The sequence below is a fragment of the Sinohyriopsis cumingii genome, chromosome 18, assembly GCF_028554795.1.
Source record: "Sinohyriopsis cumingii isolate HCF-2022 chromosome 18, ASM2855479v2, whole genome shotgun sequence".
NCBI classification, from domain to species: Eukaryota; Metazoa; Mollusca; class Bivalvia; order Unionida; family Unionidae; genus Sinohyriopsis; species Sinohyriopsis cumingii.
The window spans coordinates 56,006,132-56,030,398 of record NC_142978.1 but is presented as its reverse complement, the minus strand read 5'-3'; the positions used below and the strand labels follow the sequence as shown (position 1 = coordinate 56,030,398).

At 34.9% G+C, this 24,267-nt stretch overlaps 1 protein-coding gene and 1 pseudogene across 1 annotated transcript in view; one reads left to right on the top strand and one right to left on the bottom strand.

The window, feature by feature from the left end:
- LOC149776690 (uncharacterized) overlaps positions 1–24,267 on the top strand; it is a 187,124-nt gene that overhangs the window by 77,304 nt on the left and 85,553 nt on the right. The window contains exons 12-15 of the mRNA XM_089941330.1: positions 1,120–1,208; positions 13,828–13,965; positions 16,974–17,136; positions 19,487–19,543. Coding sequence (XP_089797456.1) covers positions 1,120–1,208; positions 13,828–13,965; positions 16,974–17,136; positions 19,487–19,543 — 447 coding nt within the window. The remainder of the gene's footprint in view (positions 1–1,119; positions 1,209–13,827; positions 13,966–16,973; positions 17,137–19,486; positions 19,544–24,267) is intronic.
- On the bottom strand, positions 3,679–6,355 carry LOC149776691 (uncharacterized; annotated as a pseudogene).

Sequence of the window (24,267 nt, the reverse complement as noted above, 5' to 3'; positions counted from 1 at the left end):
AATAATATCTATAACACTATTCAATTTGTCAATTGAAATAAATTGACCTGCCAACTACTGTTACAATTAACTTTGATGTGAATAGGATTTGCATGCCTTGTAACTTTTTTAAGTTCTGTCCTCTTTTATTTTATGCAAATGACATAATTAAAATAATAATGCAAAGCAGATCTACTGTAAATTGAATGTAATTGTGCTACAAACACTTCTGCAAATTGAAGATCAAAACACAATCATCACATAATTATGTTGTAACAGAATTCTTATGGACATAGCTTGCTACATTTTATATTTGAATAGAAGAGAGTATATCATATTTATGACTTTCACTTGGCAAAACTTAATTGGTATTTATTTTTTTAAAGTGCTGCCACCAGTAGACATTACTGGCAATTTCATGGATTGAAATTTCATTGAATATTGTTATTTATAGTGCACCAAGAATTTTTATTTGTAACGAGTAGCAAAATATATGACTTCTTATTAAAAATTGCAAATTTCATGATGTTTAAATTTCAGGGCACTAACTGCTTTTTTCAACAATAAAACAAGCAACATATCAAAGTTTCATTTTTCTGTTCTGATCAAGATTTTCTTCACATTGAACTAACCAGTTCATTTGGTATTGTCTAGAAATAGATCTTTACCTGATCCTGAATTGTATCGAGTTATCTGGGCATGGGTTATTGAGGGATGGTGGTTTTTTTTATCTAATGGTTAGGTGTTTCTCTAGGTAATGGTTAGGTTGGGCCATATCCATCCATATTTTATGTCTGCAATGTTAAGAGTTGAGACACTCTTGCACTAATCCATGACCCTTTATTTTAAGGATTTAATATTTGTTAACTTTTTTTAACTTATGTTTTTTTAAAATTTATCTTCTATATTATAAACCATACACATTTTATCTTTAATCTTGTATTTATGTTTACATTCATTTTGGAATGCCTTGTCTGATTTGAAAGGATTTATATTTACATTTTTAGAACTTAACTTTTAATCAGCACCATGTAGCCATCATTGTGCTTATGTGCCATTAAACTCAAATTAATACATGTATACTGGTTACCCAAGATTTGTATCCAACATTTTAAATCATGTTATTGTCATCTTTAACAGGAAGAACCAAATTATGATAACATTCATGAGTTGAAGTACTTGGATCAAGTCGTCTCCGAGACATTGAGGATGTACCCGCCATTGTTGAGGTAAGCAGTCTCAGAATCACTAAGGATGAACCCATCATTAGTCATTTCAGTAGTGTCTGAAGTACTAAGATGTACCCATTATTGTTGAGGTCAGTAGTGTCAGTGGCACTGAGGATGTACTCATTATTGTTGAGGTCAGTAGTGTCAGTGGCACTGAGGATGTACTCATTATTGTTGAGGTCAGTAGTGTCAGTGGTACTGAGGACGTACTCATTATTGTTGAGGTCAGTAGTGTCAGTGGCACTGAGGATGTACTCATTACTGTTGAGGTCAGTAGTGTCAGTGGCACTGAGGATGTACTCATTATTGTTGAGGTAAGCACTGAGGATGTACCCATCATTGTTGAGTAAGTAGTGTCACTAGCACTATGGTTGTACCTACTATTGTTGAGTAAGTAGTGTCAATGGCACTGAGGATGTACCCACTATTGTTGAGGTCAGTAGTGTCAATGGCACTGAGGATGTACCCACTATTATTGAGGTCAGTAGTGTCAGTGGCACTGAGGATGTACCCACTATTATTGAGTTCAGTAGTGTCTGAAGTACTAAGATGTACCCATCATTGTTGAGGTATGTAGCGTCAATGGCACTGAGGATGTACTCATTATTGTTGATGTAAGCAGTTAGGATGTACCCAGTATTGTTGAGGTCCGTTTCTGATGCACATTATTGTAATACGTTTCTTGCAGTATTGATACCTAATGTAGATTAAGGTGAGACTGGTGGTTAATTTAAGATGGCAACATTTTTCTTTTATAATTTTCATTAATTCTCTGTCTTTGTCAGATAACATGGCAGACTTTTTATACATCAGGAGCTCATCCACTTCATTGCAAATCCAATCCTCCTAAGCTTAGACAGATGTTCATCATGTCTTTCAGGTTAAATTTAGCAACAAAAGGTATGTCAATTGATTTCCACAGTGAAAGTAAGATGAGTGGTCTCCCCTTGGCTATATGGAAATTATTTTTCTTCTCCCATATCCTCCCAGTCTTCAGTTACTGCTTGTGCCAGATGCAAGACATTTTCATCAACTTATGTCTCTTTGTCATTTGAGCAATTCCTTGTTTACTTCGTCTATGTATGTCAATCTCAGTCGGTCTTCATCTAGGATGACTGTTTGCAATTATCAAACTTAAGAATATATGGTAAGATTTGTTATGCCATCTTAATTTTCTGTCTGTTGGTCTGTAGAATTTAAAATTGTAAATAACCATTTCTTCCTGGTAACAAGATCATTTCTTCAGTTGACCCTGGCGTATGTCTTAATTTATTGTGTTCACTTCTCAGTAATTTCTGTGTGATGCTTGAATGATTTCACTGATATATGCTTTGGTCTGTGGGAAATGGGATATGATCACAGCCTAGTATTTGATCGAAGTAAATGAGTGAGCCATCCAACTTGCATGCAGTGATGCAGATGTTATTAATAATTCTGATGATGTCACCTCCATTCTCAGTTTTCTGATTGAATCTTTGCATGTTGGAAGCTGCCACATCTTAAGGAAATCCAGCGTTATTTGCCATGATGGGGCACACACAGCCATAGTTGTGCCATTTCCATCAATATAAGGGTGTGGACTTGTCTTGATGGCATTAACTATCAGGCAATACCGACATGGAATGATGGTCCAACCACACAGGCAGACCCTGAGACTGTCTAAGGTGATGTTTTCTGATGTAGACAGTACCAGACAGTTGGCCACAGCTCATGTCTACTTCAGCTCCAAACTATGCTTTTGACCAATAGGACTGGGTACATTGATTTTTTTCCCTACTTTACCTAGTTCACAGTGCCAAAATCAGAACATTCCATCATTGTACAGATTTACTGTCGTGGTGATCATTTCTGCTGAGGCTTTTACCATACTTTGCACTCTTAAATTGGCTGGCCCAAGGCCAAGTTTCCTGTTCCAGCAATGCTTTGATTTGTGCCATCTACCACTTGGAGTACTCACAATATGGCTGTGGCAACTGACTATTCCTGTACATGTGGTACTCACCTCAGATAGTGGGTGATGCTTGAGTGACCACCTGGAGATCACCATGTCCCAGCAAGGATAGGTTCCCAGCTTTATTCTCCATCATTGAAAGCCTATTCCAGCTTAGTCATCGTTATCATTGCAGTAGAATTTCTTGCCACTGAGTTTAAAGATAAATGCTCACAGCCCTCATTTTGTCTTTCATCCATCAGATAAAAGTCTTCTGGCCTCTACCACCTTCTGCTCCATGAATGGCATCTTGCAGAGTTCTACATCTGTCAATCTCCAGAATTTAAAGATCCAAGACAAGTCAGGTCAAGTTGCTGACATCTTGCACCGCTTCAGAAGGTGACTTAAAGACCCAGTGTCATCAGGCCTTTCTCTTTGTAATGACAACTCTTATCAAATTTTACATGGCCTTTTACAAACACGAAGTCCATCTGTCAATATGTCTACCACAACCCAGGCAGGCTCAAGTTCCTACCAGAATCATGTTTCTGACAAAATCAGTGATTTCACACTGGATGGCCCTTGTAATCCTTGGTCTTGAGTTGAATCTTTACCTACTGGGGTTGAACGTTTTAGACCCGCATGCAACAAAGTGGAGTGCCAAGCTTTCAACTCATGTCTCTCTAACTACAAGAATACCAGTCATGTTTAAATGATATGAAAGGAAATTGTGAGTAGGTTCATGTATCTCTTCTTCTAAAATTTCCATAGCACAGTTAGCTAACTTCCACTTTTTAGAAGGAATTCACAATGAAGGCTACTGTTTCATGTTTTCGACACATTTTGCTGTTACAAAAGGAATGATATTGGTTAGTACAAAATCTCAACATGTCTTGAACAAAGACATTTTTATTTTGCCAGAAATAGAATCTACCATGGCTTCTGACATTCGTGAACAAGACACCCATTGAACCAATGTATAGTGCCTATGCTGGATCTACTTCCTAGTCACTTTAGCTATAGCAAGCTGAGAAAGCGAGATTATTGTTGCGCCTTTTTGGTTGACCACCTAAACTATCTGCAGGCTCTCACTCACGGAAAATCAGTAGTTGGTCTTGAAACTGCTGTCTTCATTGGATTCTTCTTTCCAGGGCAACAGGGTACAGAAATGGTACCTTTAAGTGGAGTGATCCAAGCAACAGAGGAAGATCTCACTTGTTTTTACCACTTAATAAATAAGGGATGCTTGGGTATTATTGTCTTGGACCCATTAAATTATCTGCTGTGCCAACAAGGAAATAACTTATATGTTGACTCGTGAGACCAAGGCAGTCATTACTTAAATAGCACTCAAGCGCTACAGACACACTGAAACCATGAAATCTAGGTCCAAGACATTAACTAGAGTTTACATCTGAGACCTTTCATCCAAAAGGCAGTTTGATCTCATGTGACCTATATTAGTGGCATAACAGGTTACAATCCCAGGATGCTCAGCAGCTTCAGAATGACACAGATTTCATTCTTCTTCATCTGGTTTTGCAGGGGTAAAGATTTTCTCCACACAGCATTCATGTACTGATCATGCACTAAGACACATAACTCCAAGCTACTGTAAATACATTATGAGACTTGAGACAGGGCCAACTCCATGATAAGGGGATATAACTCTGTCTTGCCAGTTCCACATATCAGATAATGCATATTTACAGAAAAGAAAAACAATTTTTGAAGAAGAATTTGTTTTTTCTATAATTCATACTGAATCATAATGCAGGAACTTGATGATTTATGGGATTTATCACCAAACCTGCTAGTTCCCATCTGACTTCCATCTTGGCAAAAAGACAACTTTTGAGCACCTTTGTTACTAAAATAAAAAGGTATAACATGGAGAATATCCTTGCTAGAAATTTGAAACTTAAGATACCAGTATACAGTTTTTTACAACTATTACTTGCATTTCAGTTTTAAACATGGACCATTTGAGGCCTTGCATTTTAATATGCAAATATGGCTTGGCTACACAGGGTCCCACCATTTGAGGCCTTGCATTTTAATATACAAGTATGGCTTGGCTAGACAGGGTACCACCATTTAAAGCCTTGCATTTTGATATACAAGTATGGCTTGGCTACATAGGGTCCCACCATTTTAGGCCATGCATTTTAATATACAAGTATGGCTTGGCTACACAGGGTCCCACCATTTGATTATATATGTAAATTAGGAACTGCATTACGATTTATAAGAAATTTGGATGTGTTACAGCAGTCCAGTCACTGAATACAAAACCTGAAACAGACTGGAGCTGACCTAATTATATAAGAATCTACTTTATCACTACTGCTGCTTATAAACAGATTAAACAGGACCCCACATAGGTATTTAAACAGCACCATACAGAGGTATTTATACAGCACCATTCAAAGGTATTTACACAGCACCATACAAAGGTATTTACACAGCACCATACAGAGGTATTTACACAGCACCATTCAAAGGTATTTACACAGCACCATACAAAGGTATTTACACAGCACCATACAGAGGTATTTACACAGCACCATTCAAAGGTATTTACACAGCACCATTCAAAGGTATTTACACAGCACCATACAGAGGTATTTACACAGCACCATACAAAGTTATTTACTCAGCACCATACAAAGGTATTTACACAGCACCATACAAAGGTATTTACACAGCACCATACAAAGGTATTTACTCAGCACCATACAAAGGTATTTACTCAGCACCATACAAAGGTATTTACTCAGCACCATACAAAGGTATTTACTCAGCACCATACAAAGGTATTTACTCAGCACCATACAAAGGTATTTACTCAGCACCATACAAAGGTATTTACACAGCACCATACAGAGGTATTTACACAGCACCATACAAAGGTATTTACTCAGCACCATACAAAGGTATTTACACAACACCATACAGAGGTATTTACACAGCACCATACAGAGGTATTTACACAGCACCATACAAAGGTATTTACTCAGCACCATACAGAGGTATTTACTCAGCACCATACAGAGGTATTTACTCAGCACCATACAAAGGTATTTACTCAGCACCATACAAAGGTATTTACACAGCACCATACAGAGGTATTTACACAGCACCATACAAAGGTATTTACACAGCACCATACAAAGGTATTTACTCAACACCATACAAAGGTATTAAACGGGACCATACAAGGGGTATTTGAACAGGACAATGCATGGGGTATCCATACAAGGGGTATTGAAACAGGAACATGCAAGGGGTATTTAAAAAGGATCATACAAAAGTTTTTTTAAACAGGATCATACAAGGGGTATTTAAACAGGACCATACAGGGGTATTTAAATGGAACCATACAAGGGTATTTAAACAGGACCATACAAGGGGTATTTAAACAGGACCATACAAAGGGTATTAGAACAAGAACATGCAAGGGATATATAAACAGGACCATACAAGGGATATTTAAACAGGATCATACAAGGGGTATTTAAACAGGACCATACAAAGGGTATTAGAACAAGAACATACAAGGGGTATTTAAACAGAAACATGCAAATGGTAGATGAACGGGACTGTACAAGGGGTATTTAAACATGACCATACAAGTGGTATTAAACAGGACCATACAGGTGGTATTTAAACAGGACCATACAAAGGGTATTGAAACATGACCATACAAGTGGTATTTAAACAGGACAACACAAGGGGTATTTAAACTGGACATGCATGGGGTATTTAAACAGGACATGCAAGGGGTATTTAAACAGGACAATACAAAGGGTATTTAAACAGGACATACAAGGGGTATTTAAACAGAACATTTCAAGAGGTATTTAAACAGGACAACACAAGGGGTATTTAAACAGGAACATACATGGGGTATTTAAACAGGACCATGCATGTGGTATTTAAACAGGACCATGCATGGGGTATTTAAACAGGACCATGCAAGGGGTATTTAAACCATTCTGAGTATTAGAATGCTGTATAACAAAGTTCACTATGAGGTAAAACTATGCAAGTGCATCCACTCGGAGTACTTTTTGTCAGGAAAACGGATTTATGTGTCGGTGTGTTGTGTTGGAGTAGATGAATACCTTGGATTCTGGTGAGCACATGGTAGTATACCATAACAGTTGGCAACTTTGGTGATATAAAAAGGTTGCATGACACAAGTTAAATCAGGCACAAGTATCTTGAAAAGCACAACTATGACAGTCTCACTGAAATGACAGTCTCACTTGATAACCATGACTGTGACAGTCTCTCTGAAATGACAGTCTTACTTGATAACCACAACTATGACAGTCTTACTGAAATTACAGTCTCACTTGATAACCATACTATGACAGTCTCTCTGAAATGACAGTCTTACTTGATAACCATGACTATGACAGTCTTACTGAAATGTCTTTGGTCACTCTTTTCATTTCTGGCGAGTAATTATATTTGGTGATTTCAACCTGTATCTGTTTTCGATCTTTGAAAGCAGAGGCATTTTTTAGTATAATTACTTTAAAATGTTGAAAAGAATCGACTAGTCATTGGTATTATAATAACTTTTAAATGTTGAAAAGAATGGACTAGTCAGATATCGACTCTCATAGCTAATTAAGGTCATATCATAGCTACTTAATGTCATAGCATAGCTAATTAATGTCATAGCATAGCTATGTAGGTCGTAGCTTAGCTAATTAAGGTCATAGCGTAGCTAATTAAGGTCGTAGCATAGATATGTAGGTCCTAGCATAGCTATGCAGGTCCTAGCATAGCTGTTTATGGCCATTCCAATAAAACACATTGGACCCAGGGAAGACACTTTCAGAGTGGAGTTTGTATCCGTAGTTGCAGTTTATTATTTTATTTTCATATGAACTTTTCAATAATCAGAGTATACTGGTGTAAAAACTTGCTGCCCTGTGAGCTGTGTATGTTTAAACGGAACAACCCTTATCTAACAACTGGCTTTTTTCTTCTGGAAAAGTTATTCCGATTGACAGAATACATTTAAGAAAGGTGTCAAAATTTCATGAACTCTTTCCCTACCACTAATGTATATATCCACTGTATGCATGTAAGTGCAGTGACTGATAAATTTGTAAACAAACACCGCACCCCACAAAAGAACACAAACATGAAAGTGGTCCACATCATCAAGTGATCAGCTTAAACTTTATCACTCCAACAGCATGAGCCTCTGATAGTCATCCCCCAGATCAGCTACAGCAGTGATCTCAACAGCTAGGCAGTGTAGTGGGTCAGTATAGCCATAGTGGTAGTGGCAATACTAAATTTACCACCACCGCGACCATCTTGACGGTCTTCTTGCTGCTACTTCTCCTGAAAAGATCGGTATGTCAGCATGGGGTTTTCACTGAAAGACTTCCTATGATACCTTTTTGGTCTTGTACTAAAATAGTGACTTCCCAAAATGTGGAAAATCTTGTTACTTTTCTTGAATGAATGGCAATACAGACAATGTGCTTTTCTTGAATGAATGGCAATACAATGTGCTTTTATTGAATGAATGGCAATACAGACAATGTGCTTTTATTGAATGAATGGCAATACAATGTGCTTTTCTTGAATGAATGGCAATACAATGTGCTTTTCTTGATTGAATGGCAATACAGTGTGCTTTTCTTTGTTTTCAGATAGAAATAAAAAAGTATTTTTCTCAATACTCCATTGACGACCATGTTAAAAGCAATTGTTATTGCTACTACAGTCTTTAAAGACCACTGCTATGTTAGACCACCTGTCTTGAGAGACCACACTCTCAGTGCACAAATTTATTGATTATATATCATTGTTACCTGTTATGAAAGACCACCTGTCTTGAGAGACCATACTTTTTTGGCAAAAGAGGTAGTCTTTCAAGACAGGCTCTACTGTAATACTATAAATGAAAATCATACTGTACTTCATTCCACACAACATCATGAATTTTATCCTAACTGTAACTCAGTAACTTCACAGGTCATCATCAATAAATGTTGCTACAAGTACCTACTTTGTTTCTCATGAATTATTTAAAAAGAATTTACATTTAGCTACATTTAATCATGCTGACCTGAAAATTTATTGAGTTACCGATACTGTAGAATAAAATTTGTGATGCTGTGTGGAAAGAACTACAACTAAACAATAAACATGCTACCATTTCCAAAAATGAATACGTTTAGAAAACAATCATTTGCTTACTCCAGTACTGTTCTGTGGAATGAACTCCTCAGATTAAATCAGAAACAAATCTAACTATGGTCATAACCACACTGTATGACTACTATCCTGAAAAGCAGTTTTCTTTGTAAATATTAAAATACATGCACTCTGATTAATTACGGTCATGCATTTCATATATATTTTGATACATTTAAACCGGTTTAATAAGATTTTTTTCTGTCATTTTTTTTTCTTTCTAATATTTACAATAATTTGTTCATCCTGATGGCCTCAGTGGTGAATAGTATATTAAAACTGAGTTACCCTTATTAACTAAAGTATTTATTATTATTATTATTATTATTATTATTATTATTATTGTTGTTGTTGTTAATATTATTATTATTATTATTATTATTATTATGGCCATCATGAAAATGTTACCATTACCTTTCTTGAACTGTTGGTAGGTTTGGCACAAGATTGTCTTTTAAAATAACTTGAAATGTCCTACATGAAAATGGCCCCAGGCAGGCATGGGGATGTAAAAAATTGACCTGATGCATCTTTTTGCATGTCATAAGTAGCAACTAATGGAGGCAACCTTTTTGCTCTTGGATATATCCAGTTCCATCTGACAAGGTTGTAGACTTTTTAAATGTGGTTGGTCTACATAAAGAAATTGACTTTGCTTCTCAAGGATTTACCCTTTTAACACATCATCATACTCCAGGCTATTGAGACATTAGCAAGTTTGAGACTACGGGCACATCAATGTGCCTTCAAGCTACCTTCAAGCTTATGGTATGCTTTCTTCTCTTCTGTTTGTTTCTTATAATAAGACACTTTTTTATGCTTATTTAGTGGTTCTTTCTGGGGTTGTTCCGGATTTTTCCTCTGCCATTTATTCTGGCCACCATGTATAGCCTATCTTGTGCTGAAAAATGTCATTACACCCTACTTCAACAACAACAAAATTTTGTTTATTATAGGCCTTTTTGAAAAACCTTTTTCAGACTATGTTAAGGGACATAACTCATGTTCTAATCATTAGAAAAATAATTATACTCTGAGTGACTACTTCCCTTGTTATAAGTTTAACTGCTTGTGCACGGTACCTATAACAGTAGAGAATCATTTCAACAGAAAGTGCTCTTATAAGGTAATTGTTTTTCTTTTTAAATTATTTTTGAATTTTAAATCAATTCCATGTTGAGACAAAAAAAAAGATAAAACTGGAAATTTCTGATTCAGATTATGTTTTGACACCGACAGTATGTGTTGACATAGATATTACATGTGTTGACATAGATATTACATGTGTTGACATGGATATTACTATTTCCATATGATAATAACAGATCAGATTATTAAGATTATATGTGTTAATATGGATAATACATGTGTTGACCTGGATAATACATGTGTTGACATAGATATTACATGTGTTGACATGGATGTTACTATTTGCATATAATCTTAAAGGACCGGATTACATATTTTTGCATTAATGATACACGTGTTCACATGGATGTTACTATATGCATTGTATGCTTCTTTGGTTGTACCTAATCCTAATATGGCACTATATTGCCAGGATCGTGCTGATGTGCTGTTAAACCTGTACATACATGCATATGTACATAGCAAATGAAAATGGTACTAATCAGGCCTCCAACATTCTCTTGAACTGACAGCCACATCAGCATGAAGTTTTCATTAATAGACTTATTTTGTCTTGATATTCAATGAAAATGGTGACAATCGGACCTTCATTGTGGTAATTGTGGTGGACGTCTTTAAAGTTTTGTTATCATTAATATTCCTGGTGACATAAGACTTTCATTAAATTATTTTTTATGATACTGTATTTATTTTGTCCTAAATGCTGCTGATCATCAAATTTTCAACAACTGGGTCCATTACTTAAGGTAAAATGGTGAGTGGGCATGTCATAGAATAATCCAAAAATGTTCTTGCCTGAATTCACTATAATTCCAAATTATTGTTCCAGTCCAAAAATATTATTGAAGACTTTTTAATTTCAGTGAATAAGAATGATTCTGCTTCAGATATTAAATGAAGATTGAGTAATTGTTAGATAAGATTATATACCCTCTACTTGACCTAGGTTGCATTTAATGAATTTTCCATTCTAAAATATTCTAATGTCAGAACAGGCAAGAACATTTTTGGACTATTCTATGACATGCCCACTCACCATGGTAAAATGGTAAGTGGGCATGTCATAGAATAATTTAGTTTAGATGAACTTATGCCAAGCAAGATTATTTGGTTTGCTTTGGTTTGATGTTTTACAGCACAGCAACATAGGTAGGTTATTTAGTGCCAAGGCAATTTGAGTCAAGTACCTTGCCCAAGGACACATCATGGTAGCTGACCCAGGCTGGTTGGATGGGAGGATTCAGACTCACCCCCTTTTCATTCATGAATCCAGTTTGCCAACCACTGAGACACTGCATTTCTCCAAAATGAAACGCTTGGACCAGAATCTTCTAAAATAACAGTTAACAATGACTATGACTACACTGTTGCTGTAAAAGCAATTACTCCATCTCACTTCCCACATGTGTGTGGATTTGATGAAAACCAGATGATTTGTAATCAAAAACCTGTTCTGTACCATCACAGGTATGAAGTGTTAAACTCGGTGGTCTTAAGCTAAGTAACAGAAAAGAGTAAAAACCATCAAGTTTTGTAAAACTCTACAAATAATTTATTTCCTTAGAATACAAAGTGAACATTTAAAAAGAAGTTACAGTATTGTGAATTAAATCCCAGATATCATAAAACTTCTAACACAAGTCCAAATGTATACAGTTCCAATTGAATTCTAGTAGTATTCTAAATAAGTTCCAGTATTGAATGCATTGATGTGCCTGTAGTCGCAAACTTGCTAATGTCTCAATGGCATGGGGTGTGATGATGTGTTAGGTCCCTTAATGTATCACAGTAATATAATCTAAAAATGTCATTGTTTGAATTAAATATTATTCCAAATTAATGTTCCAGTCAAAGAATATTATTGAGCACTTTGCAATTTAAGTGAATAATAATTTGAATCGATTGAGTCACCAAAGTAAAAAACTGAACACAACACTAAGAATGTTTCTGCTTCAGATGTTAAGTCAAGAATGAGTAATTTTTAGATAAACAATATTATATACCCCTCTACTTAACCTAGATTACAGTTACCATTTTCTGAAATTTAGTCTGTCAGCTTAATGGAATTTTCAGTTATAGAAGATTCAAAGGTCAGAATCAAGGATGTATCTTTTAACTCAAATTCAGTTAAACATGCCTATATTAACAATGATTGGAATATTTAATCCATACTCATAATGAAATATTAGCTATATGTTGTTTATGAAATAAATGCTACTGGTCAGGTACAACATGAACTTAATTCTGGACAAGGTCAAGTATATAATACTAATGTATGTAACATATAATCATTAAGAAAAGCCATCAAACAAAACAACTGAAATATACATAACAAAAGTGAATACTTATAGATGAATATGCATTACAAAAGGGCCAAGTCCTGCATGTTGACCATTGCTGTAAAGTGTGTGGTCTTGTCCCCAAGATTCTAGGGGTAAGATAGGTTGTCACAGAATGGGATGTGTTACTCTTGTTGCAAGAGTTAATGCCCTTGTTTAATTCTAGCTGGATGCAGTGAATAAGAGAGTTTTGTGAATGCGGTTCTTAGTGGATTGTTCTGAAACTTAGGCTCATCATCAGAAGATATCCATCATAACCAGTCATTTTACTTGCACTGTTTTAGAAGAGTTATGTTTCTTTTGTTTTGCCATTTGACTCATTTTCCATCATCGGATGTGATGCAGTGGAGGCAGTGGTATATTTACGTGAGTAAATTGCTCTTCATTCTTCTAGTTTCATTTGCTAATACTTTGTAAAACCCATTTTGGATTCACAGTATACATGGTATGAATTATTCTGAAGCTAATACAATTCATTTTGTGACATGCATGCTTGCCCTTTTGGCCTTAGGGTCAACATCCCAGTCATCAAAAGTTTGCATTATGGTGTCTATGAAATTTTTTTATTGATTAATATTTCTTAAGCTCCTTGACAGATTCTGATCATACTTGGCAGCAACCATTATGAAGACCATTCATTCTCTGCCATGCCTACTTGCCCCTTTTACCTTGAGGTCTTTGATCTTGATGTGAAGGTCAGTCAGAGAAAAATGATACATAATTTGCTTTAAGTTTTTATTTCCTGAACCCCTTGATGGGTTTTGCTCATACTTTGATTGGATCAATTCTTAAGGTTTTACAATTAATGTGGAAACATGCTCTCTTAACCTTGTGGTTTTGGGGTCAAGGTTAAACAATTGTTTTAATCATGGGCACAACAAACAGGCCACTGCTTTCTTCATATTCCTTGTTTGGTAAACATGGAATGATGACTTTGATTGACATGCACAAGAAATTTGTATATTTGCAGAATGAATAGAGTTGCCACTGAGACAGTCATCATAGATGGGTACAGGTTTCCTAAGGGTACTGGAGTCCAGTATCCCATTTATCAAATTCACCATGACCCTGAATACTACCATGATCCAGAAGAATTTATGCCTGACAGGTATGAAAATACATGCATTTGTGCATACTTTGCTTGTAAAATATAAAACGATTTGAAATCTGTTTATGTATGTTGTAGGATAGACAAATAAAATAACTTATGTCCAAAAACATAAATTACTTTATTTGGTGTATGAAAACAAATAATGAAGAGATACATGAATCCTAACCAATGAGTATCTTTTACATTTGGTTTGTTTCAGTGCTTTGTTTATCATGTGTACAGGTTTAATTACTTAAGTGTTAGAATGCATATATGTTTTGATATTTAGATACTAAAGTTTGCTTTATGCTGATTGTGTTATTGTCATTTTGACAGGTGTCTGCTCTGTATTGTATATATGGTGCTTTCTGGTGTATCAGTTTTAATACTGTTATACCATATTTAGTTTATTTGGTGTTGGTAAAACAGCTTGTATAGAGCGAGTGTTTTAGTATTGTTACACTTTGTGTTGAGTTGGTAAAATAGCTTGTTTGAAGTTATCTACACTACTGACTTTAATAAAGTGGCTGGTATCTTGTATAGTCCATTTAAATGAAAGCTCTTTTGTGATCAGCTCTGTCCAGAGGGAAGATAGATTGAGTGATGAGAGAAACTGATCTCGACTTGAATTTACAGTGACAGAACCTGTCACTCACAAAGTTACATTGAAAGTTTGCATGCAGTTTTCTTATGGCAGGAAGTATTTATTTTTATTAATAGTTTCAGCTCATAAACAGAGAATAAAAGGCCTATCAAAATTTCATTTGGTGTCATTAACTTCAGTTACTTGTACATGTGGTATATTACCACTTTTTTGTCAGGTTCCAATTTTCATGGATTTCATTACTACTACAAAACATGAATTTCAAGATCCAACAAACAACAGTCCTGTGAAAACAGTAGGGTAATTCCTAATTCAACCACTTTAAATACCAATAAAATGCCATTTTTCGCAACACCCCAAAATCTTTGAATTCACAGTAATCTTGGTTTGTTTTCTGCCTGAGAGAATATCAGCAAGCCATGCTTCTGCTTCTGGAACCTTTGTTTCCATATTACAGTAGCAGCTATTGCTTTTAATCTTGTCATTTCTTGTCATGCCTGCCACAAGTCCATCTGTCTGTCTGCATAATAATTTGAATAGTTTACAGCTACCACACTATGCAAATGGATTGCACCTGGCAAAAGAAAGAGCCCTGTGTTATTGTATACTTACGGGTGAAATTTAGAGACTTACCAGCAAATTTTTATATATTTTTTTCTTCTTTATTTCTGTATATTCACATGTGTAAAATATATCCTCATGTTTTAACATGTGACAATAAAATATTTCCCATCATGCCATGTGATGTTTCATTTTGTGTGCCTACAAAGGTTGCAACTGCAACAACAAAAATGAGTACTTTCTGAGCTAGAACAAATAGATAGAAACTGCCTTCCATTCAGACATCGAAATTAATATTTGGTAATTAATTTGGCCAGGTGCCATTCACATATCTCTGAAGTTATTTCCCCTTACTTCCATGACAACAACGACCAAGCAGCTGTGATGCATTGCTGAACTGGACGTGCATTTTTTTTCAGATAGGGTCAAACAGTTTACAAAATGACAAAAAGGTAACTTACTGTTACAAATTAAGTCAGCTCACTTTCTTATGTCATATATATTTGTATGATCAGACTATGAAAATGAGGTGAATTTATGAAAAGGGAGTTGGGGTGAGCATGCTGTACTGAAGAGTGAGTCTCTTCTTCAAAATTTCAATTCTGGAGCAAGATTGCTATATAGCAGGAAGAAAATTTTCTTTTTCCTCATTAATAATGGATATATATGATCTTGTGGTACCAAATATTATATATTTTAAATCGTGGCTTTGCCACTTATTAAAATATCATGTTTTTGGTATTACATGGTGAAATATATCTGGTATTAACTTAGGAAAAGTAAATATCCTCTATGCTTTTGGGGCAAAAATGACTAAAAGTTCAAGTTCACAGTGGCTAAAAAAGAACATGGTTTCTGCACAGTAAATAGAATTCTGGAGTATAAACTGTTGTGGATGGCTTGCACTTTGGGTAAGGAAAAGCCCATTTGATTTTAGGGTCAAATTCTCTAACTCTAGGAAGGAAAATCATTTCTGCACAATACCTCATTCTCCACCATCTTCAGTTACAAAACTTTGTAGAAGACCTGCAGTTGGGGTAAGGAAGAAGCCTATTGATTTCAAGCTCAGAAGGTCAAAGGTCATGGCCATTATGACTAAAATAGTAGAGTGGTTCCTGCAAAATTAAGATTAGTCATCATTGCATATCCGGTCCAAACTTTGTCAATGGCTTGCACTTTGGATAAGGAACAAGCCTATCGAGATCAAAAAGTCAGAGGTCAAGGTCATTGACTCCAAACAAGGTTTCCTCACAATAACAGTATTTCTTCATCACAGACCTGGACCAAACTTTTTGATGGCTGGCACATGTACGGAAGAAGCCAAATCACTGGGAGGGGTGGGGGGCATATAATATGCCACTCATAATACTCTTGTACAACATTACAGTAATGAAACTTGTTAATGTCTAAACTGTGTAAGCATGGTATAGCATAGGCATAGTATAGCATAGGCATGGTATAGCATAGGTATGGAATAGCATAGGCATGGAATAGCATAGGCATGGTATAGCAAAGGCATCACTTTTCTGGTGGCAATGATATTGTCATCATCGTTGTTAGAGTTTGGCAGATCAGTAAAGGGGGAATGCATTGATGTAGCTGTTAAATGTGAATTATTAGATGTAGTTGTTAAAGGAGAAAGCATGGATACAAGCGCTGAGGGCGAATGCATGGATGTAGATGTTGGTGTTAAGAGGGAATGCATGAATGAAGGTGTTGAGGGAAATGCATGGATGTAGGTGCTAAAAGGGAATGCATGAATGTAGGTGTTGAGGGGGAATACATGGATGTAGATGTTAAGGGAAATTGCATGGGTGTAGGTGAAACACTAATTACCACAGAACACTTTTATTCTTTTCAGATTTGCACCTGAAGCTCGGGCAAATGCTCATCCTCTCTCATTTCTTTCATTTGGATATGGACCACGGAACTGTATCGGAATGAGACTTGCACTAGTGGAAGCAAAGATTGCCATTGTGCATATTTTGAGGAGTGTTAAGATTGTGCCATGTTTGGAGACTGAGGTGGGTCTTCTTAAAATTTTGGCGTGTCTGTCAAAAATTTTACTTACAAAACTAGAACATTGATCATTATTATTACTACTATTATTATGCGGGAGGTCGTGGGTTCAAACCCCGGCTAAGTCATACCAAAGACTTATAAAAATGGTACTAACAGCTGCCTAGCTAGGTGCTCAGCATTAGGAGGTTAGTGTTGGGACTGGTCGGCCTGGTGTCAGGATAATATGACTGAGTGGGACATCATGATACATGTCTGCGGCATGATGCCCCAGTGCTAGACATCACTTTAAACTGCCATATTGCAGACATCAAAGCGATATGACAGGAAAATTGTTAAAGCTACATTAAAAATCTAAATCACACACACACACTATTATTACTATTATTATTGATTTCTGGAAATATTTAAAAAATACAAAACTGTAGTCTTTAATTTTTATTTTAATTTAGTCTTACTGAGCTCAAACACCATTGCAGTTGTGGAGATTAGTTCTTTATCATCTTGTATATACTTTGTTTTGAAGTATTTGTAATTTATACAGTGTATTGAAGTACATGTATATACAGTGTATTGGAGTACTTGTGTATACTTTGTATTGATGTAGTACTTGTATATACTTTCGATTGAAGTACTTGTATATACTTTGTATTCAAGTACTTGTATATTCATTGTATTGAAGTGGTTGTATTTACTTTGTATCAAAGTACTTGTATATACTTTGTATTGAAGTACTTGTGTATACTTTGTATTGATGTACTTGTATATGCTTTCGATTGAAGTACTTGTATATACTTTGTATTCAAGTACTTGTATATACATTGTATTGAAGTGGTTGTATTTACTTTGTATCGAAGTACTTGTATATACTTTGTATTGAAGTACTTGTATATACTTTGTGTTGATGTACTTGTATTTTCTTTCGATTGAAGTACTTGTATATAGTTCGTATTCAAGTACTTGTATATACTTTGTATTCAAGTACTTGTATATACATTGTATTGAAGTGGTTGTATTTACTTTGTATCGAAGTACTTGTATATACTTTGTATTGAAGTACTTGTATATACTTTGTGTTGATGTACTTGTATTTTCTTTCGATTGAAGTACTTGTATATAGTTCGTATTCAAGTACTTGTATATACTTTGTATTCAAGTACTTGTATATACATTGTATTGAAGTGGTTGTATTTACTTTGTATCGAAGTACTTGTATATACTTTGTATTGAAGTACTTGTATATACTTTGTGTTGATGTACTTGTATTTTCTTTCGATTGAAGTACTTGTATATAGTTCGTATTCAAGTACTTGTATATACTTTGTATTCAAGTACTTATATATACATTGTATTGAAGTGGTTGTATTTACTTTGTATCGAAGTACCTGTATATACTTTGTATTGATGTACTTGTATATACTTTTGATTGAAGTACTTGTATATACTTTTGATTGAAGTACCTGCATATACTTTCAATTGAAGTACTTGAATATACTTTTGATTGAAGTACTTGAATATACTTTCGACTGAAGTACTTGTATATACTTTGTATTCAAGTACTTGTATATACATTGTACTTGTGTGGTTGTATATAGTTTGTAGCGAAGTACTTGTATATACATTGTATTGAAGTGCTTGTATATAGTTTGTATCCAAGTACTTTTATATACATTGTATTGAAGTACATGTGTATACTTTGTATTGAAGTACTTGTATATACTTTGTGTTGATGTACTTGTATTTTCTTTCAATTGAAGTACTTGTATATACTTTGTATTCAAGTACTTGTATATACATTGTATTGAAGTGGTTGTATATACTTTGTATCGAAGTACTTGTATATACTTTGTATTGAAGTACTTGTATATACTTTGTGTTGATGTACTTGTATTTTCTTTCGATTGAAGTACTTGTATATAGTTCGTATTCAAGTACTTGTATATACATTGTATTGAAGTGGTTGTATATACTTTGTATCGAAGTACTTGTATATACTTTGTATTGAAATACTTGTATATAGTTTGTATCGAAGTACTTGTATGTACATTGTATTGAAGTGGTTGTATATACTTGGTATTGAAGTACTTGTATATACTTTGTATTGATGTAGTACTTGTATATACTTTCGATTGAAGTACTTGTATATACTTTGTATTCAAGTACTTATATATACATTGTATTTAAGTACTTGTATATTATCTGTATTGAAGTACTTGTATATACTTCGGATTCAAGTTGTTAATAACTTTTATTGACTTTAGTTGTATTGTAACTACGGATATAACTTGCTGACATGAACATATTTTGCCTTCAAGCTGTGGACATGCTTTATAGACTTGTGCATTTCATTTTCAGATCCCCTTGAAGTTTAATCTGAATGAGACTTTCCTACGTCCATTGAAACCAGTTCAGGTTGGAGTGGAACTTCGCACATAAAGAGCTTCTTGTAAAATAATACACAGAATGTTCAGTTTTAATCTAGAAATATGCATAATTTGTTGTAATATCTTAAATATTATTATTGTGGAAAATATATTACAAAATTAATTTGATTTTAACTATATGATGTGTTGTTATTAAAATTTAATGCAAACATTTGTTTTTAAAAAAAATATTTTGTAAATGGTTGCAGAAATTATAGTTTTACATGATAATTATTATATTCATGAAGCAATTCATGATTGTGTGCTGTCATTTTTCATATTTATCTAGGTTACAGGAGTACACCCCAACATAAATATCCAAATGTCAAATAATGGGGTGGGAAGGTTCAGAGGAAACTCTGTTTATTCTGAGTTGTGAATTTTCTTTCTAATAAGCACGGTGTTTTTGGTGTACTGTGTGTTTTCCAATTGGGTTTCGCAATGCAGCATGTTTGTTCAGCGGCAGGACAATTATGTTTTAGTTATATTATAGACTTTCCACCTGAATAGGTCTTTCGGTGTCAGATTGAAAGCGAATGGTAAGAATTACCTGTTTATTGTGACATTCTATGTTGTATCAAGTTTAGCCCTGTTATCTATCTTTGGGAAAACCTTACTTATAATATGCGCAAGTCACATGTGATCATGCCATATTTGGTTGTTGAATTTTCCTGTTGAGGTGGATTAGAATTTCGGTACTTACTTAGCGTACAAGTTTTTCAAACAAAATGGTTAAAGGCCAACCAGTTGTTCGACATAAATTGTCCTTTTATTGATTTTATGATCTTAATCAGCTTCTTGTCGGCATTTGTGGCAGAACCCAAGAGGTACAATATATAATGTTTATTACAGGGTTCACATGGTACCTTGAAAAGCGCTTGAATTTCGATTCATCCTTGAAAAGTTCTTGAAAATAAGCCTCGGTCCTTGACAAATATAAAATTAATCGACAAATGAATATAAGAAAGTTTCTTTTCGTACTATTATGTCACATATTAAAAATAAAACTATTTGCTATTGGGTGGTTTACAACATGTGACCAATCAGATATTTAAAATTGTGTGCGGACCTGATAAAGAGCATTAAAAGGTGCATGAATCTATTCCAGCGATCATTCTTTTTTTAATTATTTTCTGTGGCAGTGGTACATCTTTTAATGCTAAATCATGGGAATCAGCTATTCAAACTCTTGAAACAAAAGATAATTAAAAATATACACAAAAATGTTCACAATTTGTTCTAATTGTACGTTCAAACTTCTGATTTTAGATGTACAGTCTAAAATTTGGAAGTCTGTTAATGACCTTTTTGGCATCGCAACCAAACTTTGGGGGTAAATTATAGCTGTATGCCTGTTAACAGAAAGGCTGCTTTCTACACAATGTACATACAATTTTACATCTATGTGTTAATGTACCTGTAAAATTTTGATGAGCGATCACGTGAATGCAGGTTAAAAAAATTAGATTCGTCGACAGGTGGCATACTTTTGCAGCAGACAATTTTAAGATGCTATGTGAATTCATCATATCTTGCATCACAGTTATTCCAAAAATTGATCTTGTCCGCCGCAGACAACTTCAGTTAGCATAAATTATGCAAATCACTATATACAAGATAGGCCGATGTGTTTTCATGAAGTGAGTTGGAGAGAGGAGGTGGCTGCATTTACTCCTGCCAAAGGATAAACACGTGTATGTGGCATTGAGAACAAGGAAGATTTATTTGGGTATTTTTTGGCAAGAGTTTACCCATTTCACTTGGAGCAAAAGATTTTGATTATCTTATTATGTCTTCTTTCTGTCCTTCCATTGTATTTTGTGACTGTCATACAAGCACACTCTAATCTCTAGTAGTTGTACCTGTAGTGCAGTTGGAGCTAAGAATTTAAAGAACTGTTGAACCTATTGTACTTTATTTGATTCGTAATCTATAAGTCGTTTTTTTCTGTTCTTCGTAGAAAGATCTGAATTCATTTGTTTTTCTTACAAATAAAGTGTTGTTTTTCTCCTAAGATTTTTTTTATTTTTTCATTCTCTATTATAAAGTCTCAAGCATATTGAACAAATATTAGGAAGCCCTTTGTCAGGAAATTACAACATTCTCACTAATCCTTTAAATGGCCATTGATAAATATACCTAAAGTGCACTGGGCATTGGGGTCCTTGAGCAAATTGGATGAAGTCCTTGACTTTTGTCACATCAAAGGTGTACGAACCCTGTATTACCAAACAGTTTAGTCAGTTTCTAGAGTTGTTACCAAAATGATCTAATGACAGACCTGCCAGCTCTTATGATTTTGCGATAAGTCTTACAAAAATTACCCTTAAAATACAGACTTACGGCATACAAGCAAAAACTAGGGAAAAATTATAGTTGCTGAAAATCCAGATAATCGATTCATCCGTGTTTGATATGGGTCCAGGTTTCATATTAGGATTAGTGAAATCAGTCAGAGAACCAGACTAACATTACAGCAGCAACCCAGATGCTTCAGGCTGCACCTATTTGTTCATAGAAAGGGTCTGCATGATCAAACTGTTGATTATATTGAAAACATTTTAAAATGGCATCCAGAAAACGATTCATATTGAAGATGAAAGGGACAAAAAAACTTCTAAAAAAGTGTTAATAATTAACATGGAAGAAAAAAAGGAGCAGATTCTTTTGAATAATAGCTGGAAAGGACACAATTACGTTTCTTGGACATTATGTACCAATCTGAGTATGTCTTGTGGCTGGAGATATGATTGCCGTCGTCATGTGAAATGGAAAAAGAATTTCCAAGAATTACGTCAGGTTGAGAGATAGCAACAAGCCATGGAGTTGCATAGGGTTTGGAACTAAAGTTTGTGCAACTGTATTAGTGGTAAATAAAGTATATGCATACTTTACCAAGATTTCAGTTGAAAATAATATTTATCGTCGCTGATTCAAACTTTTAATAACGTTTTCCAGCTTTACAATAGCAGTTATTGATATTTTGTTACACCTTACTGAAAACTGGCCAATCTTACGAAAAAAATCAGTGCATTACTGAGATGGACTCGTCAGGGTTGGCAGGTCTGATATCCTACTAAATTTTCAGATTATGACTGCTGATCTTATCATCAACGATTGGCTGCAAGATCCCGTTCTTTGTGGGAGTTTCTCATACACTTCATTTGCGAACATACCATTTTATATGCCTGAGGCACGGACTATGAGGTCTTGTGCTGCCTTAATCATTGTCACATTTTTTTATCTCTTCTGGCTTTCGCATCAGTTATCTTCAGTGGTTGACAAGTCAACAATGGATGGTCAGATTGACTGACTGACTGACTTTTAATTTATGTCGCATTCCACAATTAATTAATATCAGGGAAGGAAAAAGTGCCTCATCCACCAGCGCATTTATGCACACAATGTGTGCTATTTAGTTAGTTCAATTCCGGAGCATTTATGCCCCACGGGATATACTGTGGGCAGGAATAGAAACACACATGCCCATCTTTTTAGTCTATCTGTTATAAGATGCTTGATGGGGATAACAATCCATTGATAGTGCCACCCCGGTTCTGTGCTTACATGCTCATCGGGGCACCTGGTAATTTAGATGAGTGGAAATAGTTCCACATTCGTGTTATGATCCGAGCAAGGAAGATAATAAGAGGGACTCGGCAAGAGACAACAAGCATCAACTGAAGTACTGAAACCCTGGGTCGTACTCTAATCAAATTTAGTCCATTTATTCTAATGAACAATTTAAAATACTAATAACATGTAAGGTACCTGTGCAATTAAAACCAAATCCATAAAAGTCAAACAAATTTCATTAATATTTTCCTAAAAGTTTGAATTTAGTGTAAAAAGTGTACTTTTAATTTCCAAAATAATCCCAATCATTTGAGTCTAAATGACTTGTTATTTTTGTCTCATTCAGAATTACAATAAGGAAATAATGATTTTGATGGCAGCAAGTAAAGGATCAAATCAGGTTTCTGATATAGAAGTTATCAAAAGAGATTTTTCAATCGCCTAAAGGAAAACCTCATACAGTGAGGCAATCTTAGTCATACTTATAGTCTTTTCACTCCAGAATCGCTCACTTGGATCTTCTTTCAGACGTTGACATTATTCATCTGTATGAGCTACATCTCAGCAATAACTATATTCTGAAGTTTCTGCTTCAAGGGGCACCCACCAATCAAAACTGGTGGTATTCATCGCCGAAAATTATTCTGCGGTCTGTACATGTTTCTTTGTCTTGTTCTGACGATTGTAAAACCTCTAGTATTTATGAGATGGGTTGGTCGGTTTAGTCTGCAGTATGCTTTCCATGTAACCATAGCCATGCTCCATTACTATTCTTGGCAAGTCGTTGGCTACACGTAGAAGCACGTGTATCTTGCTTTCAGTCTTCACCCTTTTCCCTATGAAGCAAGCACCCCAATGCCCTAAATGACGAATGGAATGAATGGTCAGATTGGCAACCATCCGGCTATATATGTTTTAAGCGTGGATGCAATAGAAAGCATCCCATCTGTTTTTTGTTTTTTCTTTTTTTTAAGGAACACCATAGTTAATACAACCAATAGGGATAGAGAGAAGTGAAAGAGCACATTATCATAGAGTACCCGATTTAAAAAAAAACAACAGACACTCATTTTCAAATAACATTTGTATTCATAATCAACTAACCAAGAAACAAACAATTAATACAACATCAACAGT